Raw genomic sequence first — 19,568 nt, forward strand, 5'->3', positions numbered from 1 at the left:
AACAAATCTAACAAAACTAACTAGATTAGTAACTAGCAACATGTAACTATAAAAATATTAACTAAACTAACCAACCAATTACAGTGGAATCTCGATGATACGATCACGGTTAATACGAATTTCCGGATGATACGAATTTTTCTGTGGTCCCGGCCGAGCTCCATTACTTTGCAACGTGCTAGAGAACGGTTGTTACGAATCGATTTTCGACCCGCGTCGGTTGATACGAATAAATGCCGCCCCACCGACGGCTGTGAAAGAGAACAGCGCGCAGTCACGCGCTTTCTCGTTTTCTCTTCTGGTGCGGAAGCGCGGACGCGGCGCCGGACAGCGCGGAGGCCGCGACTGGGCGCGAAGAGTTTGACGCGGTGGCGCTTTTCTTGCTTTTGCGCTCGTGGGGAAGTGCGGTCTACCGCTACAATGGAAACTGAGCGGCGTAAGCACAGTGCATACAAAGGTCAGAGCCGTGTGGAGATCGCTTTCAAGATACGGTGCGCGCGACAACCCCGACAGCCGGCACAGGCGCAAAGTACAAGAACGCATTTGTTGGCAGAGTTGAAGCTGCCCCCCCCCCTCCTTCCCTCCCTCCTGCGCTGCCTTCCCGCTTTTCTCCTTTCGCGTGGGAGATTGCGTCGCCAGTTACCCTTGCGCCCGGTTGCAAGATACGCATTTGGTGCCCCAGAGCGCAGCGTCGCCCCCCCTCCCTTCCTCCCATACCCCCCTCCCCCCGGCCTTTCGCGCGACGGAAGCAGGGCCGGGCTCGACTGGCGCGCCCGGCCGTGACGGAAGTCGCGTTTGCTCTCCGCTGTGCGTTCGCTCTCCGTGCGTGAAGGCGCGCATCCCCCGCGCGAAAGGCGTGTTTTCACTCGCACATACGGCGCGCGGCGACGATTTTATCGCCCTTGGACTCATGCTCCACGTCATGCTCCTCCTCCGCATCGCCCTCGTTGATCTCCTCTCCCGTTGGTGAGCGCACCTCGTTGAGAAGCGTGCTCGCTACCGCCCTTGTCGGCGAGATTTTCCAGCGAAAGCCGCATTATAACCGGTATTTCGTCTCATGCGGCTGCACTGTAAGCGGTATGCGTATACATGGAGTTCTATGGGAGGGTAAACGGGAGTAGGAAAATGCCGCGTTGTAGCCTGTTCTGTACTATAAACAGTTCCGTTATAAGTAATCTATACTGTAAATGCTTTTTACGTGCGTGTACCTGAGTGAGTTCACCTCCGACTCTTTAATTTAGCTAGTTTTAATTGTGTTTTGATGATATGAATTTTGGCTAATACGAATATTTTTCGTGACCCCGTGAGATTCGTATCATCGAGATTCCACTGTAACTAAGCTACCTAACTAAACTAATTTCTAACTAATAACTTGCCTTACTAAGATAACTTACTGACTAAACTAACTTAGTAAACTTACTAACCAAATAGTATACCGAACTTATTTAACTAACTAGAGAATAGTGTAAATAGAAACAGCTGGCCGAAATATTTTATGCGAGGAATTCTACTATGGCGGCCATGTCAATCACACTATGCTGCCGTGTATAATTTAAACACAAATGCATCGCAAGCTAAATTATTTTTGCCTAAAGTTCCTGTTGCATGAAATAAGTGTGAGGTGCTTCCCTGGTGAAAGATTTGCATGACCACGCAGCCCGGCCATCTGGCGCGGCAGATTCATCCCATCCTACTTAAATCTGGTGCCACCTTTTGTCCTGATGAAGTTTCATGACCAGAAGGGAAGTATAGAAGGACCCTGGTACTAATATGGTGACTGCTGTTAGGTAATGGAGTATGAATGAATGAATGACTCTAAATGTATAGTCTGCAAACACAGCCATTGCTCTTCCCAATGTCATGCAGGACTCTATCACTTGCATTCTGTTGCCACATATACCTTTACGGTTTAATTTTCATAAATATAGTAATCATAGCAAGGGCACTTGTAACATCTGCAAAGCCATAGCAATATGCTGTGCTGGCAAAAAGAAAGTGGTTCTGTGAACAAGATTGTACAAGTTCATGAGCTAAGTGGGATTTTCTAGGGGTGTGCAAGTACTGAATACAGTCGAATCTCGTTAATTCGAACACGCTTAATTCGAACTGCTGGTTTATTCGAACTGACACTCTGGACCCGTCAAAGTTATGTGTATTTCAATGGGCGAAAACGCTCGGTAATTCGAACGCGAAAGCATTTGCGACGGTTAATTCGAACATACCGCGGACCAACAATGCTCGCAGCAGCGCGCCGGATAATGTGGCGGCGCCTATGACCGGCATTGCTCCGACACCGTTATAGAGCAAAAGCTACCCCCTTCATGCAACGGCGGAGGCCCAGTCCTGCCAACGAACTGCCCACGCCGGCAAATGCTCGCTTCCCGATAACAGCAGAAAACAAAACTTCAGGAAGTGGCCTAAGGGTACGGCCACGCTAACGGCAAAAACGTGCGGCAAAGACGCACGTGCGTCATGTCGCGGGCGGCAAAAGCGGCAGGAATCGGGGGTTTTGCGGCGTGCTGCGCGAAATGGGTTCGAGACCTATTTCTGCGGCAAATGCCGTGTGCCACGAGACGAAGAACCAATCAAGAGCGATGAGGGTGAGTGACGTCACGGAGCCATCACAACCGGACCGCTGCCAGTCCGCGCCGGGTTTTCAATCGACGATCGTTGTCTCTCGCATGAAACAATGAGCGCTCGCGGCGTTGCTTGCGCGTTCGGAGAGCGCGGGAGATCTTATCGCGTTGCCGCGCGGCGAGACGCGCGTGCCACGGTGGCCTCGCGGCAAGGCGTTGACGCGTGGCAACTTGCCGCTCGCGGCATTACACGCGCGTTTTTTGCCGCTAGCGTAGCCGTACCCTAAGCTGGCGCTGGGCCGGCTGGACCGGCGGCGTCGGCACCCACGCCGGCAAACGCTCGCTTCCTGATAACGGCAGAAAACGAAACTTCAAGGAGGCTAATCTGCGCCGAACCGTCTGTACCGGCGGTGCCAGCGAGCACGCACGGAGACAGTCGAAAGTGAGGGAGCTGCGAGGGAGTTGAGAGAGAGGGCGAGGGGAGCCACTGAAGCCACTGCCACCGAAGCGGCGGAGTTGCCAGGGCCAAATCTGCTTTCCTGCCGCCCTCCTCCCGCACCTTCGACGGTCTCCGCGCACGCGCCCGTCGTTATGTCGGCGCCGTCCGCTTTCTGAAGTTTCGTTTTCTGCAGTTATCGGGAACCGAGCGTTGGCTGGCGTGGGCGCAACTCGCTATGCGCTTGCGCGCCGCAAAATTTCACGACTCGCACCGTTCGTTCATCTTGCTATGGTGCTCGAATGCTTCAAAAATACGTCCTTCCGTTAATTCGAACTTCTTTTAATTTGAACAAATTTTCGGGCCCCTTCGAGTTCGAATTATCGAGATTCAACTGTAGTAGATTTCGAATTCAATATGGAATCGAACCAAGAAAAAAAAAGCCGAATATCAAATCGAATATCAAAAAATTTAACATAACTTTTATGCTTCCAAATTTTGTGGAAAAACAGTGCACATGCTCAGGAGGCTAATCACATTACAAAATCTTGCTAGCTATCAGTAATTTATGTACCTATGAATTGGGATGCATAATACGCTCTACACTTACTAAAGGGAATTAGTATGTCTGCACTGATAAGTCAGCTCGTATACGAAGTTCTGGAATATACTTATCAATGGAATATGTGTCAAATATAATTAAGTGCGTGTTTCCCTCTGAAGCTGAAGAAATAGCGAAGCTGTGCTAAGTACCAGTGGAGTTTTCAGTTTAACTCTTTTCTTACCACAGCACTAGGCATCAACCACAAAGTTCTCTCTCTCTCTCTCACCGGTGGCCGGTTTTTGAGCGCCTATTTAAAAAAAAAACGCTGCGCTCCTGAACTCGTGGCGCCATCTTGATGATTGTATACAAAGTAGAGTTTCCATTTCTGCGCGGTTCACATTTTTACCGTGCGGTGGGGATTTTTAAAGGCCGCGCCAGCTCAAAGGTTGAGGTGTACTTGAGCGGTGTGATGGCGTCGGCATCCGGTACCGTGCACGCTCGAAAGAAAGCAGTTTCGCTTGATCCTGACGATCCTAGAAGCAATCTTTTGGACTTTTCGAGCAGTGATGACTCGGATATCGATGTCGTGTCGTCGGAGTTTAGTTCGCATGAAGAAACTTCAGCAGATCAGCTGGGAACATCAGCTGTTACCCGCCAGCAAGTTTCGTTTTCGCCTCCCGTTTTGTTTATTGATATCTACAGCCGGTTCAATTGCCCTGTTGGTGTCCAAACTATTATTTTCTTTATTTATGGTGTATCCACGTCATTTGGACAAGACGTGCTGCCACCAGTTTCGGCACCAGAGAGATCCGGGCATTGATCTCGGGATGACACTCCATAGGGGTCTAAAGCGGCTGGCGAGAGCTCTCGATTTTTTTCGCCTGTCCTTTACGGAGGAAGTTGTTCATGCTATATGTTACACCAACAAATATGCACGAACGCATATCTTTGACAAACCGACGTAGAGAATTTTTTTGTTTGAAGATACAGTAAAAGCTCGATGATACGAATCTCACGGGGTCACGAAAAATATTCGTATTAGCCGAAATTCGTATCATCGAAACACAATTAAAGCTACTGTCGAATCTCGATAATTCGAACTCGAAGGGGCCCGAAAATTTGTTCGAATTAAAAGGACGTATTTTTGAAGTATTCGTGCACCATAGCACGATGCATGAACGGTGCGAGTCGTGAAATATCGCGGCGCGCAAGCGCATAGCAAGGGCGGGCCACGAAACTGCCCACGCCGGCTAACGGTCGCTTCCCGATAACGACAGAAAACGAAGCTTCAGGGAGCGAGCGGGCGGCGCCGGCACACGGGTGCGCGCGGAGACCGTCGGCGGCAGGGAAGCGGATTTGGCCGCGTCAACTCCGCCGCTTCGGTGGCTCCCCTCGCCCTCCCTCTCAACTCCCTCGTAGCTCTCTCACCTGCGCACCTCTCCTTGCGCGCCCGCCGCCGTGCTGGCGCCAGCTTATTTTAGCCGCCCCCTGAAGTTTCGTTTTCTGCCGTTATCGGGAAGCGAGCGTTTGCGGGCGTGGCAGTTTCGTTGGCCCGACTGTGCCTCCGCCGCTGCTTCCCTCTGCGCTGCTGCCTCAGCGTGCAAGGTCAACATGTGACTAGAAAATAGAGGAGAAGGGTTCACTGCCATTTTATCCGCGTGACTAAGACGTCGGCACTAGTGTGTGCTAGAATACGGTTGTCTAGAACACTCTAGTCGGCACGTACACGCTTGTTCCGGCGCGATGCAGAAACGGCGACCTTGCAATTTGAGAGGGGGAAATTTCCGCCGCGGGTTCTTTTTTTTTTCCCGTTCCTTCGCGCGCGGCATTGAGGGGTCTCTCCTGAGCTTTTGCTCTATGGCGGTGTCGGAGCAATGCCGGTCGGAGGCGCCGCCGCGTTATTTGGCGTGCTGCTAAGAGCATTGTCGGTACGTGGTATGTTTGAAATAAGGGTGTTCGAATTAACGAGATTCTACTGTAGCTAAATTAAAGAGTCAGAGGTGAACTCACTCAGGCACATGTACGTAAAAAGCATTTATTTCTTGAAGCGCCACCGCTTCAAACTCTTCGCGCCCAGTCGCGGATTCCGCGCTGTCCGGCGCCGCGCCTCGGCACCAAAAGAGAAGGAGAGAAAGCGCGTGACTGCGCGCTGTTCTCTTTCGCGGCCGTCGGTGGGGCGGCGTTTATTCGTATCAACTGACGCAGGCTGAAAATCGATTCGTAACAACCGTTCTCTAGCACGTTGCAAAGTAATGGGGCTCGGCCGGGACCACAGAAAAATTCGTATCATCCGGAAATTCGTATTAGCCGTGATCGTATCATCGAGCTTTTACTGTATGTCTATCATTAGGAAAGTTTGCCCTTGTATTTCATAAATTGTTTGTGTTTGGTAATTTTTACTATGTATTTTGTAATTACTGATTCTTTTCTGAAATGTACTCTTGAAATGTGTGTTAGGTACTCGTGTTTTTGTATATAATATTATGCTGTGAATTAATATTTTTCTTGAAAAAAAAATCGTAAGTACGACCACTAAGAACTTGAATGTTTCACTATGCATCATGTAATTTTTCTTAACTCAAAGAGTACTTTATCTATGGGTATAATTCTTTAAGAAATGTTGCCAAGGGATATATCAACAATTTTTATGTTTTGGAATTTCTCTAAAAAATTTTTTGCCAGAGATGTGACTTCTACTGAATTTTTTTTGCAAATTTCTGGCTTTTTTTAAAGGATTTTTTTGTGCAAATAAAATTTGTTTTTTAAAAATAATTGGAAAGTGGAAAGCACGTTCATTTACCTTTACTTTCATACACTGCATGACACTGTAAACTTATTGGCTGTTGCACAAAGAATTTCTAACTCAAACATACAAGAAACAGCCAATTTCCCCGTGGTAAGGAAAGAGTTAACAGTGGGCCATATTGTCCTTAATGGCAATTTTCTATTGCTTAGGAAGTATTACTTTCCAGTTTTCTTTAAGAAAAAAGGAGGGTTTTTCCATCTTTATGGCAGTTGGTTTCTGTGTGTCATCGTCATCTCATTGTAAGGCTAATCTGCGTGACAGACAAAAGCGGGGAACACGCATCATGTCCCTCGGTACTGCTTCGCATGGTCATCGGTGGCACACGTGTCGACCGCTGTCAATGCCAACGCTAAAGAGTTCGCAAATCGGGAGGCCCACAGCAAGTTTGCATGACGTCCCTCTCCCCCTCTTCCGTCTGCATCCATCTGCCGTATGTGTAAATGTGTCTGCGGGGTTTCTGGCAGCATTGGGATTTGAACTCTACCTCCCTCATACGAGGCGGATGCTCTACCGCCAGGCCAAGGCGCTGTCACGTGATATTCTTGAGCCCGCCATGTAAATCTTAAGCTATTCTTATGACGGGTCGCTTGAACCTACGAAATGAGACCGTTGTGCACCTACGAACGGCGCTTGGAACGAGGGGCCACTGTACGGTCATCCCGTGCACACGCTTTCGTTGTCGAGGTAGTTTGTCGGCTTTCTGAGGATCGTTTGACCGCTGGGAATAGATGTGCGTTGATTCGGTAACCATAACTTTAGTCGCTGACACCTGATGACGCAACTCCGATTAGGCCGAACTGGCTAGACAGTGTGGCCAATGGTGTGGCTGTGACAAAAATTTGCCGCCAGTCGATGTGAAAACAGGTTGCAAACCATGGAGGAAACGTCGCTAATATGTTCCTACAGGTGACTCATGAGTTCTCAGTTGTGAAATCACGTGTACGGGTTAGACTGACGGCTATTGAAGCAGCATTCGGGTCCACGGTCTACCAGCCAGCAACTACCACGAGCACGTATGTCAAGTTCGGCTATGTGCTCGCGTGTGGATGGAGAGCTCCCAACTGTGCGAATCTGCTTGTGCGAACACTGAATCGCGTATTAGATGCAATCAGCGTGCCCCTTCTGGTGGCCAATCAGACCGATCTTCGCACATGCTCTTGTGCTTTCCATACCCGTTGCTTTTGTTGTTCCGTCTGTTCACGTAGCGTTAATAGTTTCGATCATTCCAGTCGACCTGGTCGAACCTTATAATGTGAAAAATGGCGCGCCGTGGGAATGCTGCGCACGTCAAGGCACCAAGCATAGCTGGGTATTCACCGGAGGTACCGATATTCAAAAAATGAAATATTCAAAAAATCAAATATTATATATTTGATTTGCAAATCGAATTATTCGAGCGTTCACTATTCGATTCAAAATAGAATATTAGAGTATTGGCACACCTCTGGTATTTAACGAGTACTGGCCAAAAATGTGTCTCTATATATATAACTTTTGTTTTTAGTAGTGGTTAACTGTTGGTGTGGTATTACACTATAAGTCCTTAGTTATTTGAGAGTGCAACAAACAATTTTGTCAATTACAATGTGACCAGTTCAGAACATGCAACAAGTGCAGCCAGACTTCGGATGTAAAGCTGGAGCTATACAGTATAGACCACTTATAACGTAACCGCTTATAGTGCAGGACCGGATATAGTGCGGTCTTTTCAGACTCCCATTAATTTTCCCATAGCACTCCATGTATACACATATCGCTTATAGTGCAGTTGCGGGAAACGAAATACCGGTTACAGTGCGGCTACCTGTGAGTACGAAAGTCAGCGGAGACGGCGAATGCTCCCCTCAAACGGGCGCCCAAGGAGTGCTCGAGGAAGAGAGACGAAGTGGAGGAGAAGGGCACGTAGTGGTTTCAGCCTCCCAGCCTGTGAGGCTGAAACCAGAATCTTGAGTACGAGTCGTGAAATATCAGGGCGCGCATAGCGAGCGAGGGCCACGAAACTTCAGGGAGTGGGCGGCGCCGGCACGGCACGGCGAAGGGCACATGCGGAGACCGTGGAATGCGAGGGAGGAGTGCGGCAGGGAAGCGGATTTCGCCTTGGCAACTCCGCCGCTTCGGTGGCTCCCCTCGCCCTCCCTCGTAGCTCCCTCACTTTCGACTGTCACCGTGCGCGCCCGCCGCCGCTCCAGCCAGCCCGGCGCCAGCTCCCCGAAGTTTCCTTTTCTGCTGTTATCGGGAAGCGGGCGTTTGCAGGCGTGAGCAGTTTCGTTGGCTGGCCTGGGACAGCGCCGCAGCGTGCAAGGTCAACACGTTACTGGAAAGTAGAGGAAGCATAAAGGAGAAAGAAGGGTTCACTGCCATTTTCTACGCGTGGCTACGGTAGCGTTGCTGAGACGTCGGCACGTACACACGCATGTTCCGGCGCAACGTAGAATTGGCGACCTTGCCATTTGAGAGAGGGTGAAATTTTCGCCGTGTGTTTCTTTTTTCTTCTTTTTTTTGTTTTGTTTGCGCGCGACATTGAGGGGTCTCTCTTAAGATTTTCCTCTAAGGCGGTGCGGGAGCAATGCCGGTCGGAGGCGCCGCCGCGTGATTTGGTTCGAATTAACGAGATTCGACTGTAAATTGAATGCGAACGTTCCAGCCGCATTCCTCGACTGTCGCATACGCGTGGAGGCTCGGTGCACATGTTTTGCATATGTGCGGGCCTTGAAAATGGTTGCTATGGTTATAGTGCGGTACCGCTTATAGTGCGGATATTCGCGACTCCGGCAACTTACGTTATAAGCGGTCTACACTGTACTAAGTCATGGAAAACGGATGTACAGTCGGCGTCACCCTTGTGTAGAGCACGGGAACGGCCACCTCTGGGGTGCTCTGGAGGCAGCCAGCGACGTCTAACACTAGCTGCTGGCTCCAACGTCTAACGGTAGTTGCTGGGCACGTTAGGGCGCAGCAACTACCGTTAGACGTCGCTGGTTGGCTCCGGAGCGCCCCGGCAGCCGTCGTTCCTGCACTCTACACAAGGGTGACGTCCACTGTACTGAGGGGGTTTTCTGTAAGAGTCGACCTAGTAGACTGTTAATTTCAGCCGCTGCTGATTGGCTGCAGCTGCACGAGTGAGGAGGAGACAGGTGCCCCCAGCCACTCTCCTTCTCGCTCGTACAGCTGCAACCAATCGGCGACAGCCAAAATAGACAGTCCATTAGGTGGACTCTACAGAATAGCCCCCCCTGGTCTCTTCTTCATACCATGTACCACTGACGCGTGCACTCGTACTATTACTGTGCTGCCAAAAGCTGAAAAAAACCGCCTGCTTTTCAAAGAGCAGTTCACTGAGCAGTTCACTTGCAAACAGGTGCTAATGGTGCAGCACTATAACAACTATCCAGAACATGCTTATCAAAAAATCCAACCCTTCAGGGTTTCCAGCTTTTTAAAAGAAGTCTGCTGTACATTGCAACCTTGCCAGAGAGAAAAGAAAGTGTTACACGTGCAGTGTGCCAGATAGGGTGCTTAACGTGTTTGTTAATTAATAGTGCCAGCCAAAATGAAGCACAAGGTTTCTTTTGTTGTTGTTTTTTGGCATCTGTGTCCTGTTTGCTTTGATGCACTTAATGGAGTAGAATGTTCGGGGCTTGTAAAGGGGTTAATTCATGTATCACTACAAAAGTACTTCCATCAAATGTTAATTGTAGAGATGTGATTCGGTCGTTGCTCTTTTCAATATGGTCAGCTTGAGCATGGTTGTATGGGCATGGTCACATGGAGAACTTTTTGAATTGCTAGTTCAACAGAGCAATGGGTACTGTAGGAGAATTTGAAAGTGCATGAAATACCATGTTGTATTCTAGTTTTAAAGATGTGGCCTGGGGAGATACAACTAAAAGGCTGTCTTTTCTACTTTCTTCTTTGATTGCCTTGTTGACAGAACTTGGAAGACAACAGCCAGGTGGATGAGCTGTGTCCTGAAGTGCTGACACCAAATGCCAAGGCTGAACTTCCGCAGTGTATATCACTGGCTTGGTCAGCTGATGGCCAGACACTGTTTGCTGGCTATACTGACAGTCTCATCAGAGTTTGGCAAGTCTCAGTAGGCATTACTCATTGAGCAGGTACTTGCCTTAATATGGGGTGTTTCTGTGAAGAATACGAATTTCTGAAAGTGGCGCAGTTGTAAAAAAACATGGGAGAGGGGGGGAGAGTTTCTCCAGCACAGTGTTATCCACACCTTTGTCTGATAAACTCACTAGCTGAGGGATATTCACTAATCAACTTTTTGCTCACTAACTTTTGAGGACATAAATTGAAGACTGAAAGCATGTTCAGAAACAAGAACCGCTAAGATTAGAATCAGTCATGATGTATTTGTCCCCAAAATGCATCGTGCAGTTGTGAAAATGCACACACACAAAAAAAGCTTCAGCACAATGTTATCATCCATACCTTTGTTGGATAAACTCACTAGCTGTGTGATATTGATCTACTTTTGCTCACTAACTTTTCAGGACATAAATTTAAGACTGCTGTTACTGAAAGCATGTTCAGAAACAAGAACCCTGAGACTGGTGTCAGTCATGAGGTATTGGTCCCCAAAATGCATGGCCAATGTAGTATTGGTTCATGTAATAGTTTAAAAAAAGTCACAGGCCTGCGCGGCACACGCAGCACAGTCACAGCGTAAGCTGGTGGAGCGGCTTAAGAATAGCAATTTCGGCACCACGCACAACAGGGTCTTCACGACAAAGTCTGTTCGCCTCGTTTTGACGAGAGCGATCTCAACTGTCCGCCCGGCGTTGACGGCGAGCTGCGGTTTGTAATGCTCTCTGCACAGCAGTCTGCTGAGCCCGATGATGCTTGGTTGTAGCCGCGCACGTAGCTCTACGATTCGCTTCTTCAGCAGCGGTTCGTACCTTGCGAGGAGACGCCATAACGTGTACCGAAGAGGTGCCTCGGGATCGCGTTTATTGTGCGCCTCGTTTGAATGAATCGAATCTCGTTGTCTGTGCCTGTGCATGCGGCTTTTGCAGGCGCCTCAACTAGATGGCGCCACCGGAGGCTCGGGTCGTCTGTGCCTGCGCGCCTGCCTAGGGCGCGTTTATAGGGCCTTTTTCTGACGCTGATAGCAAGCGCTTGCGTGGCTCAGGGGTGAAGTATCCGACTCCCACGCAGCGGGCCTGGGTTTGATCCCAGCGTAGACCGGGTACTTTTTTTTTCGCATTTCGGGCGATAGGCGGTTATGCGGCAGTGGCAGACAACAACACGAACCGAAACGGCCATTAGAATGAGCCCATAACAGCTTACGCTGTAAAAAAAGTTTGTTGTGTATTTAAAACAATGATTCATGGAACACTAGCAATATCAGTGCAGATTTCTAGGGCAGGCATCTCAAAACTTGTTCTTGTCACAGGGTTTCGAGCAAAAGAACATAGTTTGAGCAATGACTGCCTGCCTTCAGTTCGGCAGTTATGTGTCCCTTAAAGATGATAACCAAAAGGTTAATTTGTGAAGTAATTTGATGAGATTATTACTAATTATCAGAAGAATTGGGATGTCCACTGGAGTGAATAGCGTGTTGCCTAAGAAATATCCTTGAATCTGCTGCACAGTCTTAAAATTTTTTGGTAGTTTTTATGGGAACACCTGCTATATGCCCTCTATGTTGAGAGTACTGACCTAGAAAGGTGGCAATTAATAACCAGAAAAACTGTGTAAACATAAGATTCTGCCTAATGCTTAACGCGTAACATTTAAAATTAAATGTTGTAGGATACACATAAGTACTTTTTATGCAGGTAATGTCTCTGAAGGTGAATAGCCTGCAGTTAAGGTGCAACCGCATGCACACGATTTTCGAGTGACGGCGTTGAGCGGCAGCTTTTGCAGTTGCAGAGGGCGATCTATCCCTGTCACTTGTTGTGTCACCGTTTATTTCACCAGCCAGAAAATTTCGCTTGTTGCCTGGGAGTCTGCACAGCAATTTCTGCTGGGGACAGCGTGATTGTGCAACAACATAGCAGTAACTAGTCCGCCCTCTTCGATCTGAATTTGCTCTTACAACTTGCTCTCTTCCATGACACCAAAATATAAATAGCAAAATCAGCCATCGCTTTGTCTCATCTCAAGCTGAGGACAAAGTATTGGCATTTTCTTGTTGTTATTATTCTTCGATCTGAATTTTCTTTTACAACTTGCTCTCTTCCATGACACCAAAATATATATAGCAAAATCAGCCATCGCTTTGTCTCATCTCAAGCCGAGGACAAATTATCGGCGCTTTCTTGTCGTTATTATTAAGATGAGTTGTTTTGATGCTGTTAGGCCTGAGATGCCACCAAGAGCCGCGAAAGTGATTTGAGTTTTGCTCACCAGATGGCACCACAGACTTTCATACTTGCAGCATGGAATGGATTTCCACTGGTGATGACAGCATAATAAAGCTAGATCTTAGTACACCTTGGTTAAAACATTGGCTTCATGGCACGCTTACAATTTCTTTACGAGCACACGATTGTATTTGTTCAGACAACAATATAAATTTGTCGATACTCTTTCTCGCAATGTCACGTCCATGTGCGACATCAATGCCACGACAGGGTCTGCCTGTCACTTGAATATCGTGTGCATGTGGTTGCTGCTTTAAACCTCAGTGTATTGAAACTATACTCTCTGAAATTCACTCTGTAGCGAGGCTTTGTCTTGAAAAATTAATTCTGTACCACAGTGTTCGTTTAATGAAGCCTTGTCACTTTAAATACACAAATACAGTGGAATCTCGATGATACGAATCTCACGGGGTCAGGAAAAATATTCGTATTAGCCGAAATTCATATCATCGAAACACAATCAAAACTAGCTAAATTATGCGAGGATGAGAGCATCAAATCGCGAAAATCGCGAGAAAAATTTATTTTGAAAACCACGCGTTTCGGTATCTGCAACGCCTAATCTACACTGTATCAAAATGGTTTGGGTGAAAACGCGCTAAAAGTGGCCGAAAAAGATTTATTCGTCAGTGCGCAGGGCGAGAAAACAGCTTTAAATCGCGCAAAATCACCGAAATTCTTGGAGACATATCTCGTATTTCCCGCCACCGAGCGCCGCCATCTTGGTATCGTTCGAAAGCTCAAAGTTTCGCCGTTCCGCTTCTCAATTCGTCCGTCGTCGCCATCTTGTAACAAACGCGCAAACTATAGTGTACTCAAAAGCGCAAACTCAAAAGAAGCGCGGGTCTGCGATAGGTAGTCACACGGACCCTCCGATGAAAGCAGCCTCCAATTGGCTGCCGTGCTGAAAGGCGTCTCTCCATTGGTTGCTGCTGTGGCAGGGGCAAGATGGCAACCGCAGTTGTCTGCTTCGTAAACCAAGCCGGCGTCTTCACTTGACACGCAGAATTCGGATTACTGAGAGCTCCCAGGTTAGTGATGGGACGTCGCTCGTTGGAGAAAAAATTTTGGACGAAGCACGCCTTCGGAATACGGAAGCGCAAGCCTCCTACGGCAAGAAAAGTATGGCGATTAGCAGGAGAAGCGGAGGAGCAGCTGACTGAACGTACCGCGCTACCTCACACCATGGATTACGTGCCGCACTATATTGCACCGTGTGACTCCGGTAGCGAAACCGACAATCGCCCTGTGCCATCGACACCGATAACGCAGTCAACGGAAGACGCGCCAACGGAGGCTCCCGCGCCTCGGCGTACGGCCGCGCGAATCAGCCAAGATCGTATCTCGGTAGACATAGCTCGCTGCGACTAGGCAAAATGGCGCAAACACAAAGAACGCGGCCCGAAGCACAGCAGCCACTCCGTCCGATGGGCGGCCGCTGAAAAGGGGGAAAAGCACGAAAGGAAGAAAAGCGCCACCGCTTCAAATTCTTCGCGCCCAATCGCGGCCGCCGCGCTGTCCGGCGCCGCGTCCGCGCCTCCGCACCAAAAGAGAAAGGGAGAAAGCGCGTGACTGCGCGCTGTTCTCTTTCTCGGCCGTCGGTGGGGCGGCGTTTATTCGTATCGACCGACGCAGGTCGAAAATCGATTCGTAACAACCGTACTCTAGCACGTTGCAAAGTAATGGGGCTTGGCCGGCACCACAGAAAAATTCGTATCATCCGGAAATTCGTATTAGCCGTGATCGTATCATCGAGATTCCACTGTAGTAGCCTCCATAAGGGCAATAATCTATAGAAAAAGTCAATACAACAAATGCTTATGGAAATGTTAGCACTAGATCAGCTGGAAGAGGCACAGGCTTTAATCTGTTGGGAACAGTTTACTTATGTTTAAAGATAGAAAACTTTTATAAAATTCACATAATTTTTTCTTTTCTGTGCTAATGGGCCTCATGGCACCCATGTGACATTTTTTTTTTTAATGAGCTGGGAAATATTCTTCACTGTTCACACAATGCTGCTACTTTCGCTTATGGTGCAGGGGAACAGCGTAAGTTCTAATCTAACAACACAGGTACAATAATATTTGCCAAGGCAATTTCTATGCAATACATTTAAACCTTGTATAATGAACTTCAATAAAATGAAATTCTCGATATAACAAAAGTATATAACTTTTTATAACTTGATAGTTATAACTTTTTTTATAGAGGTAATCTGCCGTGTGTGCAAAGACTGGGTGAGCTGAGATGGGCTGGCATCGTACTCTGTCTTTCTGCATGTCTCGTGCTGGAGGGTGGGTAATCTCAAGTTTTTGAGATGCATGAAGCAAGAGGCAGACAAAGCATTCACTTCATGCTGCCAGCGCTTTTCATGATGGCATCGTCCTACTGCGGGCGACACTATCAGTTGCTGGGGTGGAGTGGATGCGAAAGCGGTGTGAAGATATGGTCGACACGGCACCGTATCTTTCATTACCGGCTCTCAAATTCAACAAAATGGCTTTTTTTCCTTATTCAAATTTGGTCTTTTCCGATTGCCCGATAATTCGAAAAATTTTGTGGCTCCTTCCGTGTAAGAAAAACTTATTTGCATAAAAGATCGAATTTCAATAGAACAAAATTTTGATATAACGATGCAAATTGCCAAATTTACCGATTTCATTGTATCGAGGTTTAACTATATTTATTGACCATCAAGAGCAGGTCCGCACAGCAATGCTTTGCCTTTAGATGATCTATTGAAACTTGCACTAATCAAATCATAGGGAATGAGAATACAGTAGAACCTCGCTGACATGTTTTTTAAGGGATCACAGAAAAAAAAAAGAAAAAGAAAAGAAAGCAGCCGGGAACACGTAACAATGAGGAAGGCCCCAAATCGCCATTGCAGTGTCAGAAACAGCTTTGAATGGCTGTCAGTACAATTATTAGACGTCTCGGCCCTCGTACTGTGACTGGAGACAATGCATGCACACGTGTATAATTAAGAGACACATACTGTGTTCCATGACGGGGGCCTGTTTCACTATTAATATGCTTCACCGCATAACACCCTGTGCTCCGGCAAATCTGACTTTACGGAATCGGTAAAAACACAGCTGAGACACGTTTATCAGGACTGGTGATTGCATGCTTCCTGCATTTCGGGGTAGGGCCACAGGAGGAGCTTTACAGGCATAACCGCGAGTTTACATTTTTAATCTTCATAGCAACAAGCGAATTTGCCTCTGCACCACTAAATTATGACCGCCGCATTCAAATGCAATGTAAGATGCGGGAACATTACTCAATGGCAACATATCAAATGGGAACATAATAGGTATACATAGGAGTCAATGGGCATTAGGTCGGGACCGCAAGGAATGCAACGCAGTATCTGGGAGAACACACCAGTGAGGAACGTATCATCAATAGGGTTCTACTCTATTCATCTTCCTTCTTTAGAACCGTTACTGGTTATTTTCTACGCATTTGCACACATCACTCAACTGGTTGCTGCGTCTGAGCTTTGTCACGCTTATGTTGCTTTTGAAAAAAGATGGAAATTTTCTCACAAATTAGAGTAGCAGCTGCAGTGCCAGTGTTGTCATAAATGATCCACATAAAGGTGCAGTGAAGTGAAATTTGACAGTTTGCATGCACTGGGGTGTTTCAGGAAGTTTTACTGCGTCAGGTAGCAGCTTATAGGTGGGCACTGGCTGTGCTAGGCCTAGCTTTGTATAAAGAGTATACTCCGCTGCAACTTTTATAAGTGTAAAGCATATTCTATAAAACTTGATTTTCTTTCAGTGTCCAAACATGTCAAAAATGATTTATATCTCTTTTCCAGACCTTGATTGTGCCTTAATGGGTTAATGAAGTGACAATTAAGGCAATCCCCAGAAGTTGTTTCTTCGACGTTTTTTGCCTGTGTAATTACTCTTTATGTTATACACATTTCCACTCAGCATACAACTGAATATAACCAATTAATACGTTACTTGCTCTTCTCTGCAGGTAGCACTCTTGAACACTAAGAGGTGCCCAAAATGGCTTTTGAAATTATAAGTGACTGCCATGCTGCATGTGTTCAATGTTGTACACTTTCTGTTTTTCATTTGCTGCATCTGTGCCGCTGGGAAAATTACTAGACAAGATTAATAAGGGGTAGTTGGTGAGATGGGCTTACTCTGACCAATGTTAATTTAGTAAATGAAAGGCTGCCTACCTTCTCAGCAAGTCACTTGCTTCTGAAATGCATTTACTCTTCCTCTGCCAACCCCTCCTTTAGTTAGCACCCATTGCACATGGTCTTGTGGTTATAGTAGTTCATAAAGCACTCCATTCACATTAATTGGAGCATTTTCTTTTTACTGAAACTGCATTTATAAAACTGCACTTTGCTCACTTTCCAGGGTAGTAGACAAGAGCAATGTTTCGAGTTTTCTTGCACTTCTGAAACAAACCTTAAAGGTATTAGTATGTCACATTGTGGTTCTGCTGCAGCAGACTGTTCTGTGTAGAGTGAAAAATGAGACTTGTCTTTTCTCTGCTCATGATGCATTAAGTGTCCGTAGTGTGTATCGGCATCAGTTCAAAATTTAGACTTTTCACTAATAGTGTGTCATTACCAAACATGCATGAAAGCTTCTAAGAGAAGATGAGTCTTAAGGCCTTAATTTTGATCAATCACTTTTAGGGATAGTTTCAGGTTCCCTTTCATGTGGAATATTGTTCAGCACTCATAACTGTGCTCGATAACTACGCAACCTGAAAGTAACTATGATGGATGGTGTGCCATTGCTTTTGTCAAATCCACTTTCACTGGCTTAGCAACTATCAATGCAAAGAAAGCACCATCCCTGAAAGTGAATGACTGAAAATACAACCCTTAGCATCTGGAGTTTGTTAACATGCGGTGGTTGTATTTGCTTCCTTGTAAAGGAACTTATCTTTTTCAAGCACATTGTACTCTAAACTAGTCAGAAGCTTTTGTCAAGGAGTGGGTTGTTGAAGTTTTAATGTGTGGTTTTGTTTTGAAATGTCACTGTTTTGGTTTTGAACAGAAAATAAAAGTGTTGCTCTTTTTAAAACCCCGTTCATGGCATCGTTTATGGCACGAGATGGAAAATTATACTAAAGTGTGGTGCACGGCTTCTCCCGGAAATTCTGTTTCATCTACTTAGCAGTGGTAGTCATAACAGTTTGTAATGAAGTTGTATGTGCATATTGATAAAACAAGTGGGGCAATCGCTGAGACATTATTTATTAACGGGAAGCAATTTTTTAATGCACCACCTATTTCTCTTCTTGACTGTTAAGTGCCTTGATTCACTTGACCGTATGCAAGGTTACTTAGTGGCAGTTGGTGATGGCTGGGTTGTCTTTTAATGAAACTCCCAATTGTTAGCGTACTCCTGTGTACTCCACCAACTTGGTTTTATATATGTTGTACCGTGTTTCTGTGATGAACATCAAACTTGTTCAGCTCGCCATATTGCTGCACTTGTGGCAGTTTGGCTTCAGCAACGGCTTTGCAAGAGGCACCGGATTTATCCCTGGTCCCGGTAGGAAACAACCAGAATGCTAATGTCCCTCTCCTATTGCATTGTTTTTTTCCAGGGACAGAACTACGCAGAAAGAGTGGTGTAGAACAAACAGCTACATAGCAAAAGCCTGTAAATCGCGTTTTCCTGAGTGAGAGAGAGAGAGAAAAAAACTTTATTTCAGGTCAGACTAAGATCCATTCCTGACTGTACGGTGCAGTGTGATGGAAGGTGGAACATGCAAGTGTGTGGCTTCTGTTTCAGACCAGTGCGAGGCAACACCATCAGCACTTACTGCATGCATGCTTCCCTTAGGTGTCTTCTGGTTTCCTATATGGCAGTTTTCCTTCAGAGTGCAACGCTGGGAAAATGTAAACATGAACGTATAGGCAAGGTTCTACTGTACTTGGAAATCCGTGAAGTCACGCATATGTATAGAGTAGCCGACGGATTTTTCGGACTCCAAAAATTCGGACTTGTTGGATATTCCGGACTTCATAGATGTACCGGCAGGATTCCCATAGAGCTAATGCATTTTCGCGACCGATTTTTCGGACGAATCTAGGTGCCGATGTTCGATTTTCCGGACTAAATCGCTTGCTCCGAACCACGCTAACCGATCTTGGAGGCCGCCATGTTGGATTTTCCGCTGGCTTGGCCAGGCTTAGCTTCCAGTGGCCCCCTGTATAGCCTTCAAGATCAGTACACGCACGCTATCCTCTCGTTTCCGAGGCCATGCCCGCTCTTCCTTGGCCGACAAAACATTCCAAAAAGCGGCACTTGCTTTCTTTTTTTTTTTTTTTTTCCGGTCAGCTCGGCACTATCGTCATATCACTTAAGCGGAATCCGTTTTTTTTCTTTTTTTTTTAAGTTTCGGTTGTGCCGAAAGTTTCGCGGACTGTTCGGTTTTTCGGACTGCTCGATTTTTCGGACTATTTTTCAGTCCCCGCGAAGTCCGGAAAATTGGTCGGCTACTGTATATGCATAATATAAGAAAGTGAAGTTTGGCTTTCATTTTCTTCTTAACACCCAACCTTTTCCCGTCAAATGAATGAAAACTGGGTTTTGAAACACTTCAGCAGTCTAAACTGATGCAGTGTTTTTCTATAGTGTCCCTTTAACTGTAATCGTGCTTAACTGAAATAGCATTATTATGTACATATTGAGTATGTAAAGTTGAGGGGCTTTATATAAACTAGCCCTGCAACACTACGACAATATTCCAAATAGATTTGTGCACTGCCTACTTACTGTATTATCTTATTTCATACTACTTGCAAACTTGGTCTGTA

The 19,568-nt window shown here is 46.6% G+C and overlaps 1 protein-coding gene across 2 annotated transcripts in view; it reads left to right on the forward strand.

Moving 5' to 3' along the window:
* LOC119436517 (receptor of activated protein C kinase 1-like) overlaps positions 1-17,826 on the forward strand; it is a 44,080-nt gene extending 26,254 nt beyond the window's left edge. For both annotated transcript variants that reach the window (XM_037703383.2, XM_049658248.1), the window contains exon 6: positions 10,294-17,826. In XM_037703383.2, coding sequence (XP_037559311.1) covers positions 10,294-10,473 — 180 coding nt within the window. In that variant the 3' untranslated portion in view covers positions 10,474-17,826. The remainder of the gene's footprint in view (positions 1-10,293) is intronic.
* The last annotated feature ends 1,742 nt before the right edge of the window (positions 17,827-19,568 follow it).

The sequence above is a fragment of the Dermacentor silvarum genome, chromosome 1 (assembly GCF_013339745.2).
Source record: "Dermacentor silvarum isolate Dsil-2018 chromosome 1, BIME_Dsil_1.4, whole genome shotgun sequence".
Classification (NCBI taxonomy): domain Eukaryota; kingdom Metazoa; phylum Arthropoda; class Arachnida; order Ixodida; family Ixodidae; genus Dermacentor; species Dermacentor silvarum.